Source organism: Salmo salar, chromosome ssa01 (assembly GCF_905237065.1).
Source record: "Salmo salar chromosome ssa01, Ssal_v3.1, whole genome shotgun sequence".
In the NCBI taxonomy this organism is placed as follows: domain Eukaryota; kingdom Metazoa; phylum Chordata; class Actinopteri; order Salmoniformes; family Salmonidae; genus Salmo; species Salmo salar.
The window spans coordinates 142,229,928-142,252,162 of record NC_059442.1 but is presented as its reverse complement, the minus strand read 5'-3'; the positions used below and the strand labels follow the sequence as shown (position 1 = coordinate 142,252,162).

Below are 22,235 nucleotides of genomic sequence, written 5' to 3'. Positions count from 1 at the left end.
AGGAGTGAGATCCTCTCCTATGTAGCTGTGGCGATTCCAGCCAGCAATGAAGATGCCCGCTGTGGCACAATTCCAAAGGTGTTGAAGGAATCAAGTGTAACTCGTTCCTAGGTTAGGACACAGCATGCAGGAAATAGGAACTAGAGAGAGAGGAGAGAAGGCAGATAACAAAAAGACACGGGTGCATAAAAACATAAGCCCACTACTCAGCCTCTGTTTGTCGTAGCGCTTTTAGAGCCTCCTCTAACCAAACGAGAAAAGAAGTCTCACTAAATAACACTGCCGTTGCTTCGTCGTCGTTTGAGCTACGGCAGCTCTACCAAGCAATCACAATTAAAGTGTGTGGGCGTCCTAAACTGTCATGGATGCGATGTCTTCTCTAAATCATGTCGTCTTCTGAGCTGCGTTTAGTGTGAACATTGTCTTCATTGTGCCACAGTTTGCTTCAGTTTTTAATGAGTTTGCAGCGTGCTAATTAATTTGCCTATTAAGACGGCATTGTCTTTGCTTTGACTGCGTAGAGAAAAAATTATGAGAGGGAGAGAAAGAGAGATAGAAAGGAAGGAAGAGGGAGAGAAAGGGGAGTCGTTGAGAGATCAGTCAGCTCAAGTGTTGATGCAAAGTGCGGAGGAGGAGAGAGAAGAGCACTGAGGAGGAGAAGTGGGAGGGAGAGAGGAGAGAACTGAGGAGGAGAAGTGGGAGGGAGAGAGGAGAGAACTGAGGAGGAGAAGAGGGAGGAGGGAGGGAGAGATGAGAGAACTGAGGAGGACAAGAGGGAGGAGGGAGAGAGGAGAGAACTGAGGAGGAGAAGAGGGAGGAGGGAGAGAGGAGAGAACTGAGGAGGAGAAGAGGGAGCAGGGAGAGAGGAGAGAACTGAGGAGGAGAAGAGGGAGGAGGAGAGAGGAGAGAACTGAGGAGGACAAGAGGGAGGAGGGAGAGAGGAGAGAACTGAGGAGGAGAAGAGGGAGGAGGAGAGAGGAGAGAACTGAGGAGGAGAAGAGGGAGGAGGAGAGAGGAGAGAACTGAGGAGGAGAAGAGGGAGGAGGAGAGAGGGAGAGAACTGAGGAGGAGAAGAGGGAGGAGGGAGAGAGGAGAGAACTGAGGAGGAGAAGAGGGAGGAGGGAGAGAGGAGAGAACTGAGGAGGAGAAGAGGGAGGAGGGAGAGAGGAGAGAACTGAGGAGGAGAAGAGGGAGGAGGAGAGAGGAGAGAACTGAGGAGGACAAGAGGGAGGAGGGAGAGAGGAGAGAACTGAGGAGGACAAGAGGGAGGAGGGAGAGAGGAGAGAACTGAGGAGGAGAAGAGGGAGGAGGGAGAGAGGAGAGAACTGAGGAGGAGAAGAGGGAGGAGGAGAGAGGAGAGAACTGAGGAGGAGAAGAGGGAGGAGGAGAGAGGAGAGAACTGAGGAGGACAAGAGGGAGGAGGAGAGAGGAGAGAACTGAGGAGGAGAAGAGGGAGGAGGGAGAGAGGAGAGAACTGAGGAGGAGAAGAGGGAGGAGGGAGAGAGGAGAGAACTGAGGAGGAGAAGAGGGAGGAGGAGAGAGGAGAGAACTGAGGAGGAGAAGAGGGAGGAGGAGAGAGGAGAGAACTGAGGAGGACAAGAGGGAGGAGGAGAGAGGAGAGAACTGAGGAGGAGAAGAGGGAGGAGGGAGAGAGGAGAGAACTGAGGAGGAGAAGAGGGAGGAGGAGAGAGGGAAATAGAAAAGAAAAACGCTTGCGTGCCGCCACTCAGGGAAGAGCTGGAGGACAGAGAGGAGAAACTCTGTCACTCTGAAGGAGTGCTGAAGCAGGAGCGAGTGAGTGAAGAAGTGAGAAGGAGGAGGAGAGGAAACTGTCCTGAACAAGGGGAATGGTAGATGTGTTGAGTTCCAGTGATGGGATCTGTGTGTTCCTGCTGCTGTGTGATGATGATGTGTCTGTTTTAAGTGGAGAGGGATAAACCACTAGACTGTAGTCCCTATAGAACATCATGGCCCCTCTGCTTTGAAAGAGGAGTGGAGTTGTGGGGGTTGGATAAATGTGACCCCCCTCTTGACACTCCTTAGAGATATAAGGAGAGGGTTGTGAGGCTGGGGGTGTGTATGGAAGTGGTGGTGGAAGTGGGGGGGGGGGGGCTGCGTGTCTTGCTGAGACTCGGGGAGACTGGGCTGGGGCTTCAAGAGTGCAGGACTTTCCCAGAGAGACCAGATTTGGCTAGCCCCCATGCTGGGCTTTGAGAGGCCAGTGTGTGTGTGTGTGTGTGTGTGTGTGAATCTGGAGAGCAGTGCTGGAACCGCCTGCTGTGTGTGAGAGGGGGTCCTACAGTATGTGAGGGAAGAGGGACTTGCCCCTGTGGCACCCACCTGATTCTTCTCCAGTTTGACAGCTTTGTCTGTGCACACTGTCAGCTGGTGCACCGCCTGCCAAGCCTGCCCCCACTGCCTCCCTGTGAATTATTGAACAGACTGCTCTGGGGAGAGAGAGAGACAGAGAGAGAGAGAGAGAGAGAGAGAGAGAGAGAGAGAGGGATAGAGATAGTGTGAGCTAGAGAGAGAGAGATAGAGATGGAGAGAGAGAGAGAGAGAGAGAGGTATAGAGATGGAGAAAGAGAGAGAGGGATAGAGATGGAGAAAGAGAGAGAGCGAGAGAGAGAGACAGAGAGAGAGAGAGAGAGGAAGTTGGGAAAATACAGCATCATTCCTCAACACCCAGACAGACAGACACACGGACACAAACACAAACAGACATGTGTAGATGTACTCACACATTCAATCTTAATCGTGATCACACACAATTGAACAAAGACGTGCAAAGAAGCAAATGCACACTCACACTGAACAAACATGCACACACTACCCCCCCACACACACATACACACACGCACACACACTTGACATGACCAACCCACAACACAATTCACAGAGGTCAGCCTTCACAGAGCCCAGTTACCAGTGACATCATGCCACTGGTGCTGCCTCCTTTGTGCCTTCACTGCCTTGTCCTGTATGTATTTCCATTAAGAAGCGCTATCCCCTCTCTGTCTCATAGGGGGCGCTAATGGGCTGTATCCACCTGTCTGCCCTTGTTCCGTGCCTTAGCGCTGGCTTTGTCAGTCTCTGGTGTTCATTCCCGTGTGCCCCTTGGGCATGAGGAGGATTGGCACATCTATGAAGAGATGCCCCCCTCCCTTTAGACGGCACACGCTCCCTCTTTTCCTACTCTTCCCTCTCTTTGTGTCTGAGAGCCAGGAAGAGACTGTGTGTTGGTTACGGATTGCATCAGATGCTGAGGGAGCAAGAGAGAGCGAGGGAGAGGGATCGAGAGAGAGAGAGAGAGAGAGAGAGAGAGAGAGAGAGAGAGAAAAGGGAGAGAGAGAAAGAAGAGAGAGGGAGTGAGATCAAGGAGAGAGAGGAAGAGAAAGGGAGGGAGGGAGAGATGAAGAAAGAGGAGAGTAAAAAAATACAAATAAATGAAGCATTACCAGAGACAGCTGAATGATTGCAGTGTATTGAAGTGGCAGCAGTGCTTCTCCTCCTCTCCTGTACTCTACGCATGCTAAACATAGACATTTATTCAGCTGCACTACCTTCATTCATATGCATTATTTTCTGTCCATATGCTCATGCATACAGACACTGTACAATACAGATGTAGGATCTTAATTTGAGTCAGTTTGCTACAGCAGGAAAAGAATCCTGCATCATCAGAAAATGTGAATTATTATGTGCATTATAATTAATGGAGATTTTTGTAGGGTTTGATACATTTTTCTTAGGAACATTTCTGAAATATCAAAGTGGAAATCACAAACTTCAGAAGCCTTTTAAAACCTAAAATACACTACTAGTTTTACATTTCCTGCATTGTAGGAAAGTTCTCCTGCAACAAGGGTGATCAAATTAAGATCCTACATCTGTATATTCATGATTCAGTGCTATTCTCTGGTCCTCTCAACTCACTGTCTGTTGATATGTGCCAGACAAAGAATTACGCTTTTTAGGTACTTTTGTAGTGTGAGAGATAATTCATTTTCTTTGCATACCAACACTGCAAATGTGTGTATGAATATTGGTGTGTGTGTATATTGCATGCACATGGTGTTTGTGTATGTATTAGAGGTCGACCGATTATGATTTTTCAACGCCGATACCGATTATTGGAGGACCAAAAAAAAGCCGATACCGATTCATCGGACGATTTTTATATATATATTTGTAATAATGACAATTACAACAATACTGAATGAACACTTATTTTAACTTAATATAATACATCAATAACATCAATTTAGTCTCAAATAAACAATGAAACATGTTCAATTTGGTTTAAATAATGCAAAACAAAGTGTTTGAGAAGAAAGTAATAGTGCAATATGTGCCATGTAAAAAAGCTAACGTTTAAGTTCCTTGCTCAGAACATATGAAAGCTGGTGGTTCCTTTTAACATGAGTCTTCAATATTCCCAGGTAAGAAGTTTTAGGTTGTAGTTATTATAGGACTATTTCTCTCTATACCATTTGTATTTCATATACCTTTGACTATTGGCTGTTCTAATAGGTACTTTAGTATTGCCAGCCTAATTTCGGGAGTTGATAGGCTTGAAGTCATAAACAGCGCAATGCTTCAAGCACAGCGAAGAGCTGCTGGCAAATGCAGGAAAGTGCTGTTTGAATGAATGCTTATGAGCCTGCTGGTGCCTACCACCACTCAGTCAGACTGCTCTATCAAATCATAGACTTAATTCTAATGTAATAACACACAGAAATATGAGCCTTAGGTCATTAATATGGTCAAATCCGGAAACGGTCATTTCGAAAACAAAACGTTTATTCTTTCAGTGAAATACGGAACCGTTCCGTATTTTATCTAATGGGTGGCATCCCTAAGTCTAAATATTGCTCTTACATTGCACAACCTTCAATGTTATGTCATAATTATGTAAAATTCTGGCAAATTAATTACGGCCTTTGTTAGGAAGAAATGTTCTTCACACAGTTCGCAACGAGCCAGGCGGCCCAAACTGCTGCATATACCCTGAACGCAAGAGAAGTGACACAATTTCCCTAGTTAAAAGAAATTAATGTTAGCAAGCAATATTAACTAAATATGCAGGTTTAAAAATATATACTTGTGTATTGATTTTAAAGAAAGGCGTTGATGTTTATGGTTAGGTACATTGGTGCAACGACGGTGCTTTTTTCGCGAATGTGCTTGTTAAATCACCCGTTTGGCGAAGTAGGCTGTGATTCGATGATAAATTAACAGGCACCGCATCGATTATATGCAACGCAGGACAAGCTAGATAAACTAGTAATATCATCAACCATCTGTAGTTAACTAGTGATTATGTTAAGATTGATTGTTTTTTAAAAGATAAGTTTAATGCTAGCTAGCACCTTACCTTGGCTCCTTGCTGCACTCGCATAACAGGTAGTCAGCCTGCCATGTAGTCTCCTCGTGGAGTGCAATGTAATCGGCCATAACTGGTGTCCAAAAATGCCGATTACTGATTGTTATGAAAACTTGAAATTGGCCCCAATTAATCGGCCTTTCCGATTAATCGGTCGACCTCTAGTATGTATGTGAGTGTGTGCTCCTAGTGTGAGGCTATCTGGATGGCTTCCCTCACTCCCCTCTCCCCTCGGCCAGGAGCGAGCCAATGACATTGAGACATTAGCCATCTCCCTGGCAACGGACATTTGGTGTCAGGCTACATCACAAGGTCACTCCGTTACCTCAGGAAAGTCAAATAAAGGAGACCTCTCCCTCCCCTTCTTTTCCCCACTTTCTTCTCTCCCGCTCTCTCCCTCCCTCCCCTCTATCTCCCCCCCACCTTCACATCCGGAGAGATGCATCTCAGAGTGGCGTGTTAATTGTTTCCCATTGCGTGTGGCTGAGAGGATGGAACAGATCACTGGCAGTTCATTCTACTGGTTTGACTGCTCTGAAGCCTCAGTGATTGTGGCCCACTGCTAAGGGATGAGGAGGGCTTGCTCTGAGCTGAACCTGGCTAAGGTGTGTGTGTTTGTGTTTGCACACATTTGTGTATGGCTCCTGGTGCAGCGCAGGCGTGTGCATCCAATGGTTTCCATGGCAATTGACTTGTAGGGTATGGTTGAGTGGCTCAGTCACTTCACAAGAAGTTTCCCTCCTTTTAACCGCTGGGCTTTCTTCATGGGATACTGCTCAGTTTTGCCCCTTTCAAGTGGAAGTAAACTGAAGAGCGTGAAGGGAAAGAAGCCGAGAACATACTACGCCTTTTTCTGCCAGTCATTTACCAACCAGCCTGTTACAGTACATACTACTGCTTAGGAATGATAGTAATGGCATCCGCAGTTATTTACTGTTTCTGTTCATTTGTATGTGATCAGGTTAAATCATTGTGGTTCACATCAGCATTGTAATTGGTGGGATGAAAGTATCCTAGAAAACACACACAGATTTATTTCTGAGTGGCTCAATTCATCATGGTGACTCACAGACATATTACTGTTCAGCTGAACAACAACACTACTGGGGAATGGAACAATACCACATGTTAGTGACCTGTGATAATGCTAGACTTGTTTTTGACACCATCAGGGTTGGGGTCAGAACTGTTTCAATTCTACCTGATATTCTGGTAGAATTGCTTACATACAAAATGTTGCTAATAATTGTCAGTTAGGAATATACTTCAAATTTTCTCCTGTCTCATATTTATTTATTTTTCCTATCGCGCCCTCATTGTCCCCCAGCTGCCCACCTCCTCACCTCCCCCTCTCCCCACCTCCCCACCTCCCCACCTCCTCACCTCCTCACCTTCCCACCTCCTCACCTCCCCACCTTCCCACCTCCTCACCTCCCCACCTCTTCATCTCACCACCTCCTCACCTCCCCACCTCCCTACCTCCTCACCTCCCCACCTCCTCACCTCCCCTTCTCCCTACCTCCTCACCTCACCACCTCCCTACCTCCCCACCCCACCCCCTCACCTCCCCCCTCCCTACCTCCCTACCTCCTCACCTCCCTTCCTCCCCACCTCCTCACCTCCCCTTCTCCCTACCACCTCACCTCACCACCTCCCTACCTCCTCACCTCTCCACCTCCCCACCACTCACCCTCCCTCTCCACCTCCCTACCTCCCCACCCCCCTATCCCTCCTCCAAACTCACAATCCTTTAATAGGCCCATTTATTGACTTACAAACAGCAGAGGGAAACATTTCCTTTATCCTCTGTGATTGAAATAGCGCCATGTAAACACCTCGGTCACTGAGGAGAGAGAGGGGATCAATAGAAATAAAGGCTTTATATACACCAGCACAGCAGCCACTGTATGCTCTTTGTATGGCTAGCTATGCTCTCAAATGTGTAGGTAAAGTCTGTCTAGCTTTCTGAGATCTGTTGACTGTAGGCTATTTACCATCTACAGAGACTTTCCTTAAGCCCCTGGTTCCTGTGTTGTATTATATGGAGCATATAATAATGTATGTTGGTCAAATTTGCACTATGTCTATCTACAACGCTGATCACTAAAAACATTATTTCCAATTGATATCATTGTGTGGTGCTTTCATCATTTAAAAGGACCAGTATGTGTACTGTGCATGTGCATGACATGTACAATAGTTTGTCCTTGAACCAGGAGTTACCTTATTCAACAGCAGCAGCCATATAAATTGATGGCTCTCTGTTTAAGCGCTAACATTGTGCTAGCTAGCAGCAACAAAGGCTAAGGCCACCCACCAGGCAGCCAATTAATAATGTAGGGCTGGGTGGCTGCATTCTCCTGATCTCCTGGTTAAAATGAGAGGCGTTTGGGAAAGGATGGGAGAGGAGACAGAGGGTCTTCCTATTGGTCAGTGTCACGCTACAGGCGTCAGCCTTGTTCTGTTAGTCTGTAAAGAGGTCAGAGCAGATTGGAGCTGCCCGTTCGTCTAGTAACAGTCATTATCACCCAGACAGATTAAGATAATTCACAATTGAGATTCAGCAGCGGTGCGGAGAGACAAAGTCGGGTCAGTGAAGTGGTGGAACAGATTAGTGGGGATCATCGCATGGAGATTCACATTTTCGCTAGTCTGTATAAATGCACGTGGTGTGCTTAGTATGCATATGAGTGTGGATAATGAAATCTAGCCAGAACACAAAATCTCATTACTCTCTCTCTCTCTCTCTCTCTCTCTCTCTCTCTCTCTCTCTCTCTCTCTCTCACTCACCATTATTCAGACCCCCCAGTGGTGCTGGTCCATGTTGTGTGGCAGGCTGCTCAGTGTGGTGCCATTGACACAGGAACAAATGTTGTCACCTCGTAGACATCACCAGTGGCTCTCGTACAGAACAAAGCCATGCTCGGTGTATGCATTGAATCATACGTACATGTGTTCAAACAACCTTGCTGTGATATGTAGGGCTCTTAGGTAACACAAATACATGTGGGCACACACACATACACACTCACAGATGCATGCACGCACGCACACACGCACGCACGCACGCACGCACACACACACACACACACACACACACACACACACACACACACACACACACACAGTAGATGGAGTGACTGTGACTGTGTATGGGTTCTCTCCTGCTCTGCAGTGTGTGATTGATTTGAGCATAAAAGCATTAATTGTGCTCAGTACCAAGCCATTAAACCTGGCTGTGATCTCAGCATTAAGTGTGGAGGAATCTGAGAGTGTGTGGCGCTGAATTATTCACCTCCCCCTCTCTCCTCTTTCTCTCTCTCCTCTCTCTAGCTCTCTCTTTCTCTCCTTGCTGCTGTCACTTCCTCGCCACTCTCTTCGCTCTCTCCCCCCTCTCTCTACCTCCAGTGTTGTCAGCCCCGGGGCTAGGCTCCACCATCACTCCTGTTCATTTATTAGTACCCAGCTCATTCAGCAAACAGCACATCTCCACCTAGCCTGCTGGCCTGCCTGCCACTGAGCATTGTATGGCACACAGCACTGCCTAAGCACCCCCTAGGAGGCAGGAACCCAATGTCCACACACACTGACACACACACACGCTTACTGTGCAGAAAAATGCCATTTGCGAAGGACAGGCTGCATCAATCTCACTGTTTGTATGACCCTCTGTTTTTGTAGATCCTCATGTGGTCAGTCAAGTGCCATTTTCATCTTGTCAGTGAGTACGGTTACATACACGCAACAATGCGATTGTTTTGGATAGTCCGATTACAGTTTTTTTTCAATTGCTAACAAGCATCGGTCAATACTGAAGCCACTTTTTCAAAACTCTTCACACAGTCTCCATTTCCAACATACATCTTGGCCAAAGAGTTTATCTCACCTCCAAAACTCAGTAAACCACCAAAACACTTCACATGTCTCAAAATAAGCTTGTTCGACCATAACACTGGCAACAACTCTCACTCAGAAGCATACATTGTCACTCATAACACACTGACCTAAAAAACACTAACAACAGGGAGCATTACATAAATTATGAAGTTTGAAGTTTGTTTTTCACAAACAGTTGAAGTCGGAAGTTTACATACACTTTAGCCAAATAGATTTACACTCAGTTTTTCACAATTCCTGACAATTAATCCTTGTAAAAATGCCCTGTTTTAGGTCAGTTAGGATCACCACTTTATTTTAAGAATGTGAAATGTCAGAATAATAGTAGAGAGAATGATTTATTTCAGGTTTTATTTCTTTCATATTCCCAGTGGGTCAGAAGTTTACATACACTCAATTAGTATTTGGTAGCATTGCCTTTAAATTGTTTAACTTGGGTCAAACGCTTCCCACAATAAGTTGGGTGAATTTTGGCCCATTCCTGCTGATAGAGCTGGTGTAACTGAGTCAGGTTTGTAGGCCTCCTTGCTCGCACACGCTTTTTCAGTTCTGCTGACAAATTTTCTATGTGATTGAGGACAGGGCTTTGTGATGGCCACTCCAATACCTTGACTTTGTTGTCCTTAAGCCATTTTACCACAACTTTGGAAGTATGCTTGAGTCATTGTCCATTTGGAAGACCCATTTGCGACCAAGCAAATGTCTTGAGATGTTGCTTCAATATATCCACATAATTTTCCTGCCTCATGATGCCATCTATTTTGTGAAGTGCACCAGTCCCTCCTGCAGCAAAGCACCCCCACAACATGATGCTGCCACCCCAGTTGGGATGGGGTTCTTCGGCTTGCAAGCTTCCCCCTTTTTCCTCCAAACATAACGATGGTCATTATGGCTAAACAGTTATATTTTTGTTTCATCAGACCAGAGGACATTTCTCCAAAAAGCATGATCTTTGTCCCCATGTGCAGTTGTAAACAATAGTCTGGCTTTTTTTATGGTGGTTTTGGAGCAGTGGCTTCTTCCTTGCTGAGCGGCCACTCAGGTTATGTCGATATAGGACTCGTTTTACTGTGGATTTAGATACTTTTGTACCTGTTTCCTCCAGCATCTTCACAAGGTCCTTTGCTGTTGTTCTGTGATTGATTTGCACTTATCGCACCAAAGTACGTTCATCTCTAGGAGACAGAACATGTCTCCTTCCTGAGCGGTATGACGGCTGCGTGGTCCCATGGTGTTTATACTTGCGTACTATTGTTTGTACAGATGAACGTGGTACCTTCAGGCGTTTGGAAATTGCTCCCAGGGATGAACCAGACTTGTGGAGGTCTACAAATTTATTTCCTGTGGTCTTGGCTGATTTCTTTTGATTAATCAACATAATCAACATAATCAACATGTATAGTATAATCACTCATACTGTACAGTACTGTGAGGGTTCTAGTTCTCATCAACATGTACAGTATAATCACTCATACTGTACAGTACTGTGAGGGTTCTAGTTCTCATCAACATGTACAGTATAATCACTCATACTGTACAGTACTGTGAGGGTTCTAGTTCTCATCAACATGTACAGTATAATCACTCATACTGTACAGTACTGTGAGGGTTCTAGTTCTCATCAACATGTACAGTATAATCACTCATACTGTACAGTACTGTGAGGGTTCTAGTTCTCATCAACATGTACAGTATAATCACTCATACTGTACAGTACTGTGAGGGTTCTAGTTCTCATCAACATGTACAGTATAATCACTCATACTGTACAGTACTGTGAGGGTTCTAGTTCTCATCAACATGTATAGTATAATCATTCATACTGTACAGTACTGTGAGGGTTCTAATCCTCATCAACATGTATAGTATAATCATTCATACTGTACAGTACTGTGAGGGTTCTAATTCTCATCAACATGTATAGTATAATCACTCATACTGTACAGTACTGTGAGGGTTCTAATTCTCATCAACATGTGTAGTATAATCATTCATACTGTACAGTACTGTGAGGATTCTAGTTCTCCCTCTCTCCTGCATTTGGCCACAAATTCTCATCAACATCACATCTGGCGATGCATCTTGGAAAGTGTCTTCAGGAATGTCTAATTCAACCCTGGCAGTCTTCATGAGAAGTGTCTTCACACCCCGCATTCATGGCATCCTGTAAGGACATCTGGTCATAAACCTTCCACCTCCACACAGAGAAAAACCCTCTATTGGGTTTAGGAAGGGGGAGTATGGAGGCAGGAAGAGTACTGACATCCTGGGATGTGCAGCTAACCAGTCTGTGACTGCATCAGAGTGGTGGAATGCCACATTATCCCACACCACAATGAAGGTAGGGGAGTTTCTTGCCCCTCTCTCCACCGCTGGCACAAGACGATTATGCAGGTCATCCATAAAGTAAATGAGCCTCTCTGTATTGTAGGGGCCAATGAGTGGTTTGTGTAACAGCGAACCATCATTGGACAGTGCTGCACACATTGTGATGTTAGCGCCTCTCTGGCCTGGGACATCCACGGTTGCTCTCTGTCCAATCACATTTCTTCCCCTGCGGCGTGTTTTTGCCAGGTTGAATCCAACTTCATCCACAAAGATGAATGCATGTGCAGTTTGCCTGGCTTCCATCTCCATTACTCTGTAAAATACAGTAAATCCACAGTTTAACAGTACTTTACATCATGCATTGCTGTGTATGTACCCTGTTTGGTTATTGAACAGACATCTTACCTGGACATATTGATACCAGAGTTCTTTCACACGTTCACCGTTTCTCTCAAAGGTTACAGTGTACAACTGCTTCATCCTTATTTTATGTTTCTCTAGGACTCTGGCAATTGTCGTTGTGTTGACCGTATTCACATTCCCAAAAGTGATATTGTCTGCCAGCACTCCATCCTGAATTTTCCGCAGTTTTATTGTATTGTTTCCAATTACCATGTCAACAACGGCAATGGCATCTGATAATATTCTGCCTCTCCCTCCTGTGGGAGGCAAGCTTTGGATCCTACTGAAAAACACAGTACATGTAAAAATGTGAACATACTGTATTGTACTGTAATATGTAGTTTGATTATCATTGAAGGATGCACATCTCACCTGTTGTTTTGTCGGAGAATTCGTACTATTGTGTCACCGAATATGTCGTACTCTTCGGCGAATATGTCGTATGTGAGAGAGAAGGACCAAGGCGCAGCGGGATTGTGGATGCTCATGTTTTAATTCAAAAAAGGAGTAAAGCATCCACTGGAAAAAACAATGCACACGACAGGAACAGTCTTACAGGCATACAAAAACGCAGTGCAAGAACAATTCCCCACCACCCCAAAGACAAACACACACACCTATATAGGACTTCCAATCAAAGGCAACTATACACACCTGCCTTCAATTGGAAGTCCCAATCACCAACACAACATTAAACAAACAAACCACCTGCCACATCCTGACCAAGACTAAGCAATACGCCCTCTGCTGGTCAGGACGTGACATATTGATGCAACTGTTGTGAACGCTGCAGATATGGTTGCACCCTTAAACCGGCCTCTCTCGAAGCGAGACCATGGTTTACAACATGGTCAATAATTGTGGCCCTTATCTCATCAGAGACCACCGCTCTTGGTCTTCCTCTCCTTTGTCCTCCACGCATTCTCCCTCTCCCTGCCACTCTTCTTTCCCCAACAACCTGTCTTCCTTGATCCATGTTTCCAAACTACAGGTTTTTTTTTACAATTGCTAGGACCCATTTCATAATAATTTTGTACTTTTGTCACTTTTTCAAAACTCTTCACACAGTTCTCCTAGCCAACTTTCAGCTTGGCACAGCAGTTCATTTCACATCCAAAATGCACTAAAACTACCAAAACACTTCATACATGTCTCAAATCAACTCATTATTCCATAACACTATCAAAGGTTGTCACCCAACAAGCACACACTGTCACTCATAAAACAATGACCTAAACAACACTAACAACACTAACAACATAAGAGTTAGGCTATTACGGTAGTTTACATTATACCTAAAAACATGCCATTGTGTGCCTCTGCCCTGTTTGGTTTTGTTCATAACCAGTTCTGTATTTTATAGTCATCTTACCTGGACATATTGGTTCCTGAGTTACTTGACTCGTTCAGAGTTCCTCTCGAAGGGGACAGTGTACAACTGCTTCATCCTGACTTGATGTTGTTTCAGGACTCTAGAAATATTTGTTATGCTTACATTGTGAATATTTCCAAATGTAATGTTGTCTGCCAACACTCTGTCCCGAATCTCTGTGAGTTTTATGCCATTGTTTCTGATGACCATATCAACTATTGCAGTTTCCTGCACAGCAGTGAGAATCCTACCTCTCCCGCCTGTGGGAGGTAACTGTTGGGTCCTAAGCAGGAATACAAAAACAATTACACACAAGTGGGTTTAGAGGCTTTGCTCAATTTACTTCTGTAATGTGCAGTTCAGTCAGATGCCCTTGCAGAATGCACATCTTATCTGTTTTTTGCCGGAAATTTCTCAAAATTGATGCCACTTTTGAGCGTTGCAGATTTGGCTGCACTCTCAGACCAGCCTCTCTCATTGATAGACCGTGATTTATTACATGATCAATTATAGTAGCCCTAATCTCATTTGTACTACAGCTCTTGATCTTCCTCTGTCCTCTTCCACCGTACTCCTCTCCCTCTCCCAGCCACTCTTCTTCCTCTGTCAGCCACTTCTCTCTCTCTGGCTGGGTCCATGTTTACATTACAGTACAGCACTATACCTAAGATGTCCCCTTTTGTATAGGCGGTAATGAAATTGAAAGACTAACACCTGGGTAGGTGTTCAGCTACAATGGGTATCAGCTGTGGTTGGTCTAACTGATTTTTTTACTTGAAATATATTTCAATACGGTATTACTGTAGAAATGTAGCAAATTGCTGTCTTATTCAATTTTGTGTTATGTTAGGTTTTGAACTTAAGTTTAACAGTTTTGAAGAGAGTATGTAAACATGTGCAAATTGACCTGTAGGTACATAGAGTTTTGCTGGTGGTTGTGAATTCATGACATTTGAAAGATGTATTCATTGAGTGCATTTTGTGCCAAAGCAATGAGAAATGATCCACAGTTTAGCCCACATAGACTGCTGTTGTGCTCACTGTGTGAATAGTTTTGAAAAAGTGACCTAAGTATTGAGAAATGGGTTCTAGCTAGAGGTCGACCAATTAATCGGCATGGCCGACATGCGTTTTTCTGGATTTTTTTGTTGTTATTCTGTCTCTCACTGTTCAACTAAACCTACCATTAAAATGATAGACTGATCATTTCTTTGTCAGTGGGCAAACGTACAAAATCAGCAGGGGATCAAATACTTTTTTCCCTCACTGTATATAGTTTTGCAGGTGGCGGAGTATGAATGAGAAAAGAGTTCATGGTTTTCGGAGATTGTGGTCATTGAATGCATTTTGTGTGAAAGCAATGAAAAATGATTCACAGTTTGGTTCACATACACTTCTATTTCGCTGACTGTGTGAAGGGTTTTGACATTGTGACTTCAGTTTTGACCAATGCATGTTAGCAATTGAAAAAAACTGTAATATAATAGTTTGATTAAAACATTTACAGTGGCTTGCAAAAGTATTCACCCCCTTGGCATTTTTCCTATTTTGTAGCCTTACAACCTGGAATTAAAATATATTTTTTTGGGGGGGGGTTCGTATAATTTGATTTACACAACATGTCTATCACTTTTAAGATGCAAAATATTTTTTCTTGTGAAACAAACGAAATAATACCAAAAAAATGAAAACTTGAGTGTGCGTAACTATTCCCCCCCCCAAAAGTCAATACTTTGTAGAGCCACCTTTTGCAGCAATTACAGCTGCAAGTCTCTTGGGGTATGTCTCTATAAGCTTGGCACATCTAGCCACTGGGATTTTTTCCCATTCTTCCATGCAAAACTGCTCCAGCTCCTTCAAGTTGGATGGGTTCCGCTGGTGTACAGCAATCTTTAAGTCATACCATATATTCTCAAATGGATTGCGGTCTGGGCTTTGACTAGGCCATTCCAAGACATTTAAATGTTTCCCCTTAAACCACTCAAGTGTTGCTTTAGCAGTATGCTTAGGGTCATTGTCCTGCTGGAAGGTGAACCTCTGTCCCAGTCTCAAATCTCTGGATGACTGAAACAGGGTTCCCTCAAGAATTTCCTGTATTTAGCGCCATCCATCATTCCTGACCAGTTTCCCGGTCCCTGCCGATGAAAAACATCCCCACAGCATGATGCTGCCACCACCATGCTTCACTGTGGGAATGGTGTTCTTGGGGTTATGAGAGGTTTTGGGTTTGCGCCAGACATAGCATTTTCCTTGAAGGCCAAAAAGGTCAATTTTAGTCTCATCTGACCAGAGTACCTTCTTCCATGTGTTTGGGGAGTCTCCCACATGCCTTCTAGTGAACACCAAACAAGTTTGCTTATTTTTTTTTTTCTTTAAGCAATGGCTTTTTTCTGGCCACTCTTCCGTAAAGCCCAGCTCTGTGGAGTGTACGGCTGAAAGTGGTCCTATAGACAGATACTCCAATCTCCGCTGTGGAGCTTTGTAGCCCCTTCAGGGTTATCTTTGGTCTCTTTGTTGCCTCTCTGATTAATGCCCTCCTTGCCTGGTTTTTGGATTTTGGTGGGCGGCCCTCTCTTGGCAGGTTTGTTGTGGTGCCATATTCTTTCCATTTTTTAATAATGGATTTAATGGTGCTCCGTGGGATGTTTAAAGTTTCTGATATTTTTTCATAACCCAAACCTGATCTGTACTTCTCCACAACTTTGTCCATGACCTGTTTGGAGAGCTCCTTGGTCTCCATGGTGCCGCTTGCTTGGTGGTGTCCCTTGCTTAGTGATGTTGCAGACTCTGGGGACTTTCAGTACAGATGTGTATATATACTGAGATCATGTGACAGATCATGTGACACTTAGATTGCACACAGGTGGACTTTATTTAACTAATTATGTGACTTTGAAGGTAATTGGTTGCACCAGATCTTATTTAGGTGCTTCATAGCAAAGGGGCTGAATACATAATCACGCACCACTTTTCTGTTAAATTTTTTTTATTTTTACATTTTTTGAAACAGGTTATTTTTCTCATTTCACTTCACTTTACAGGTTGTAATGCAACAAAATAGGAAAAACACCAAGGGGGATGAATACTTTTGCAAGGCACTGTACATGCGGGCCTCCCGGTCTAAGGCACTGCATCACAGTGATGGAGGCGTCACTACAGTTCGATCCCAGCCGGCTGCGGCCGGGAGACCCATGAGGCGGCGCACAATTGGCCTGACATCGTCCAGGTTAGGGGAGGGTTTGGCCGGCCGGGATGTCCTTGTCCCATTGCGCTCTAGCGACTCCTTGTGATGGGATGCACGCTGACTTCGGTCGCCAGGTATACGCTGTTTCCTCCGACACATTGGTGCGACTGACTTCCGGGTTAAGCGAGCAGTGTGTCAAGAAACAGTGTGGCTTGGCAGGGTCGTGTTTCGGCGTCTTCTTTTTTTAAGCCCATAACCATGTGTGTGAGGTGTATACTTTTGTTTCAAAGTAGACCCTGATTTAGCCCACTGCTATAAAAGGTAAAGGTGTTTACATGTCCTAATAATTTGAAAGACTGCTCAGAAAACCTTGTGTTTGTCATGTCCTGACCATAGAGAGCTCTTATTTTCTATGGTAGAGTAGGTCAGGGCGTGACAGGGGGGTTTATTCTAGTTTTATTTTTCTATGTTGTTTGGTTCTAGTTTCTGTTTTTCTATGTTGTTTTTTTTTGGATGATCCGCAATTAGAGGCAGCTGGTCATTGTTGTCTCTAATTGGGGATCATAAGTAGTTGTTTTTCCCATCTTTGTTTGTGGGAGATTATTTTGAGTTAGTGCATGTTTCCCCGCTGTCGTCACGGTTTGTTGTTTTTGTTTATTTGTATGTCTAGCATAGTTTCACATTATTATAAAATATGTGGAACGATATTCACGCTGCGCCTTGGTCCGTTCCTACACACAATCGTGACAGTGTTTTAATCAGTGTATGCTTACTTCGATTATGACCTTACTTGGATTAAGCTAAACAGACTAAGGTGTTTACATGACTATTGCATAATCTGCCTACTGCCACAATCAGTTTAATATCGAAATATTACTGTGCATGTAAACATACTCAGTCTGTGTTGTTGCCTGAAATGGAGCAAAACATTATATTATAATTGTTGTGATTACCTACAGTACATTGTCAATACTGTTATCATGCCCTATATTGTGGACATAATTATTTGGAACAGTATAACCATTGTATGTGCTCTAGTAGATTTACCAAGGTAAACTATACCAAGGTAAACTATACCAAGGTAAACCCACAGTGCTGTTAGCCTGTCAGTCTGCACTGTCGACTTTCAGCTCAGTACTCCCTGCCACACTGTTGAAATATGAAAAGACTCAGCCAGCGTTCTGACTGCTGGATGTTCCACTCGCTCAGTACAGACAAGGAGGGAGGGGAGAAGCCAGCTAGTGAGCTGGGTGGTGATTTTATTATGTCGGAACATTTTTCATGGAGATTTCCCTCCCTCTCCTGCTCTGACTGTGTTCTGGAGAAAGGGTCATGGGGGAGTCATGGAAAGGACTAATGTGTGTTTTTGTAGGCAGCTCTCGTAAAAAAAAATGAGCACCCCAGGAGATTGTCTCCTGCTTGAGTATAAATAGGGGGCTTGACTGTTGAGTAAATAGAATGACCAATGTGAGGAGGAAATTGTGGGAGCTCCTTACACATGGCTTATTAAAAGTGTATAGTGGCAGCGCAAGTGGAGACTCTCCAGAAGTGATAGAAAGTGTATCAGAAGACAGTTGTCAAAGTTATAGATTGTACTTATGATTGGTTGATAAAGCATTTTCAGTGTGTGAAACTAAGGGGAACAATACAAATAGAGAAACATTTTGTCTTAAGGAATTGTTTAATTTGGCCTCATAGAAAATATAAATATTTTAACTGGAGCTGACAATTTTGAAGTTTAGGAAACCGTCCAATCATACTGTCATTCTTACATTATTCTGTTCCCTACGGTAGGGAACAACTTTAATCTTATTGCATTATTTTCTACATGACTGTATCCCAAAGGCCTGTTGTCCACTCATATGGATGGGTTCACACTGGGCAGTGATGCAAAGTCACCATAGGGAGGCAGCGTCAGACAACAACACATGCTTTTCATACAGTAGGTCCAACTTGGCTGAATATGTGCATTTGTGTGTGTGTGTGTGTGTGTGTGTGTGTGTGTGTGTGTGTGTGTGTGTGTGTGTGTGTGTGTGTGTGTGTGTGTGTGTGTGTATGTTGTTGGTGGGCTGGACTGGACTCTTCACTACAGACTATCCCCGAAGGCACCCCTCACAGCTATAAATAGCTCTTCATGTGGCGCTAAGTAAGGGGGTGGAGGGGAGCGACATAGATTTTTTTATAAAAAAAAAAAAAGATATATATATATATATATATTACATGTGCTGTAGAGATCTAAATTATTGAGATGGGAGATGTAGTACTGTAGAACAGAAGCCAGTTTGAGTTTCATGGCCTGATGCAGCAGCGGGAACATCAGGAAGTGTGTGTGTTTGTGTGTGTGTGTCAGTGTGTGTGTCAGTGTGTGAGTCTGGATAGCAGTGCTGGAACTGTCTGCTGTTATGATGGTATGTTTTTCTTGGTGAGCTTGAGGAATGTTTATGTAGCTAAGAAGCTGGTCTCTCTCCCCAATCACTCAGCGCCATCTTCAGGCCACATCAACAGTGAACAACATACCCTCAGATATTATCAGTAGTTCTATTCCAAAACAGCCCGTGTGTGGCTTTGGAATTGGCCACTGTATTGAATTGATGATCCATTACGGCTCTAACATAGGCCAGTTTCTTCAGGGTACAGAGATATTGCATAGGCACTAGGCAGCACGGTAATCACATGGAGATTACATGCTGAGTTTATTGTCTGCTGGTTTATAAGCCTGGCCAGACAGGCGATGGGGTTTATAGATTCAAAATGCACATCATTAACATCTGGTGGTTAATGATGTCCTGCCCACCCTCAGTTATAGATCACAATAATGGGTTAGCTATTACATGTGTGATAAAACGAAGACCACCGTAATAAACTGCACCAAGAAGTAAAGTAAAGAGTAGAAGCCATACATAAACATTATGTCACTTTAATCAATCATAGAGAAATTAGGATGTATTCCTGCAATAAGGACCTACAGTATATGTTGGAAGACGAACGATAAGCTTATTTGATTTTATGAGAAGCTTTGTATTTTCAAAGACACATTAAGTCTGTTTTCTCATTTACAGTATGTACAAATTTGCAGCTCACGATTACTAATCAGTAGTTACCATGGGGAGCTAATGGCATCCCTGTTACCATAGTAACTACATGGTATAACAGCAACTTAGTGCAGAGTGCCAGAAATGTTGTCTATATATTGTCTCTCTCTCTCTGCAGTGACAAGTCTTTACTGCATAGAGAATGTATATGACTGACATTGTCTCTGTGTCTCTCTCTCTCTCTGTCTCTACAGTGAGCACCTATCGTGCTCCTTCACCTTCTTCCTGCATGGGGAGAGTAATGTGTGCACCAGCGTAGAGATTGCCCAACACCAGCCTGCCTACCACATCACTGATGACCACATCCGCCTGGCCCAGACCTCCTCAGCCCCCGTACAAGGTGAGAAACACCCAGGGTAACAGAGAGACGTAAGAGACGTGTCTTTACCCGCCTCTGTTTTAACCTGAGCATCAATGTCATAACTATGTGTATTATCAAGTCTCTGAATGTGAACATGACAGTGGTCCTTTCTGATATACTGCACCTCTGTGCCCCTCTCTCTGACTGTCTATTCTATTATATCTACTTATCTATGTGTCTGTCTCTACTTCTGCCTATCTATGTGTCTGTCTCTACTTCTGCCTATCTATGTGTCTGTCTCTACTTCTACTTATCTATGTGTCTGTCTCTACTGCTACCTATCTATGTGTCTGTCTCTACTTCTACTTATCTATGTGTCTGTCTCTACTGCTACCTATCTATGTGTCTGTCTCTACTGCTGCCTATGTATGTGTCTGTCTCTACTGCTACCTATCTATGTGTCTGTCTCTACTTCTACCTATCTATGTCTGTCTCTACTGCTACCTATCTATGTGTCTGTCTCTACTTCTACCTATCTATGTGTCTGTCTCTACTTCTACCTATCTATGTGTCTGTCTCTACTTCTACCTATCTATGTGTCTGTCTCTACTGCTACCTATCTATGTGTCTGTCTCTACTGCTACCTATCTATGTGTCTGTCTCTACTTCTACCTATCTATGTGTCTGTCTCTACTTCTACCTATGTATGTGTCTGTCTCTACTTCTACCTATCTATGTGTCTGTCTCTACTTCTACCTATCTATGTGTCTGTCTCTACTTCTACCTATCTATGAGTCTGTCTCTACTTCTACCTATCTATGAGTCTGTCTCTACTTCTACCTATCTATGTGGGTGTCTCTACTGCTACCTATCTATGTGTCTGTCTCTACTTCTACCTATGTATGTGTCTGTCTCTACTGCTACCTATCTATGTGTCTATCTCTACTTCTACCTATCCTTGTGTCTGTCTCTACTTCTACCTATCTATGTGTCTGTCTCTACTGCTACCTATCTATGTGGGTGTCTCTACTGCTACCTATCTATGTGTCTGTCTCTACTGCTACCTATCTATGTGTCTGTCTCTACTGCTACCTATCTATGTGTCTGTCTCTACTGCTACCTATCTATGTGTCTGTCTCTACTGCTACCTATGTATGTGTCTGTCTCTACTTCTACCTATATATGTGTCTGTCTCTACTTCTACCTATCTATGTGTCTGTCTCTACTGCTACCTATGTATGTGTCTGTCTCTACTGCTACCTATATATGTGTCTGTCTCTACTTCTACCTATCTATGTGTCTGTCTCTACTGCTACCTATCTATGTGTCTGTCTCTACTGCTACCTATCTATGTGTCTGTCTCTACTGCTACCTATCTATGTGTCTGTCTCTACTGCTACCTATCTATGTGTCTGTCTCTACTGCTGCCTATGTATGTGTCCGTCTCTACTGCTACCTATGTATGTGCCTGTCTCTACTTCTACCTATCTATGTGTCTGTCTCTACTTCTACCTATCTATGTGTCTGTCTCTACTTCTACCTATCTATGTGTCTGTCTCTACTGCTACCTATCTATGTCTGTCTCTACTGCTACCTATCTATGTGTCTGTCTCTACTTCTACCTATCTATGTGTCTGTCTCTACTGCTACCTATCTATGTGTCTGTCTCTACTTCTACCTATCTATGTGTCTGTCTCTACTTCTACCTATCTATGTGTCTGTCTCTACTGCTACCTATCTATGTGTCTGTCTCTACTGCTACCTATCTATGTGTCTGTCTCTACTTCTACCTATCTATGTGTCTGTCTCTACTGCTACCTATCTATGTGTCTGTCTCTACTGCTACCTATCTATGTGTCTGTCTCTACTGCTACCTATCTATGTGTCTGTCTCTACTGCTACCTATCTATGTGTCTGTCTCTACTTCTACCTATCTATGTGTCTGTCTCTACTTCTACCTATCTATGTGTCTGTCTCTACTGCTACCTATCTATGTGTCTGTCTCTACTGCTACCTATGTATGTGTCTGTCTCTACTGCTACCTATCTATGTGTCTGTCTCTACTTCTACCTATCTATGTGTCTGTCTCTACTGCTACCTATCTATGTGTCTGTCTCTACTGCTACCTATGTATGTGCCTGTCTCTACTTCTACCTATCTATGTGGGTGTCTACTTCTACCTATCTATGTGTCTGTCTCTACTTCTACCTATCTATGTGGGTGTCTACTTCTACCTATCTATGTGTCTGTCTCTACTTCTACCTATCTATGTG

At 43.8% G+C, this 22,235-nt stretch overlaps 1 protein-coding gene across 3 annotated transcripts in view; it reads left to right on the top strand.

Annotated features, from left to right (window-relative positions):
- LOC106566935 (mediator of RNA polymerase II transcription subunit 13-like) overlaps positions 1–22,235 on the top strand; it is a 138,642-nt gene that overhangs the window by 92,504 nt on the left and 23,903 nt on the right. For all 3 annotated transcript variants that reach the window (XM_014135556.2, XM_014135564.2, XM_014135550.2), the window contains exon 5: positions 19,856–20,001. In XM_014135556.2, the coding sequence (XP_013991031.1) occupies positions 19,856–20,001 (146 nt within the window). The remainder of the gene's footprint in view (positions 1–19,855; positions 20,002–22,235) is intronic.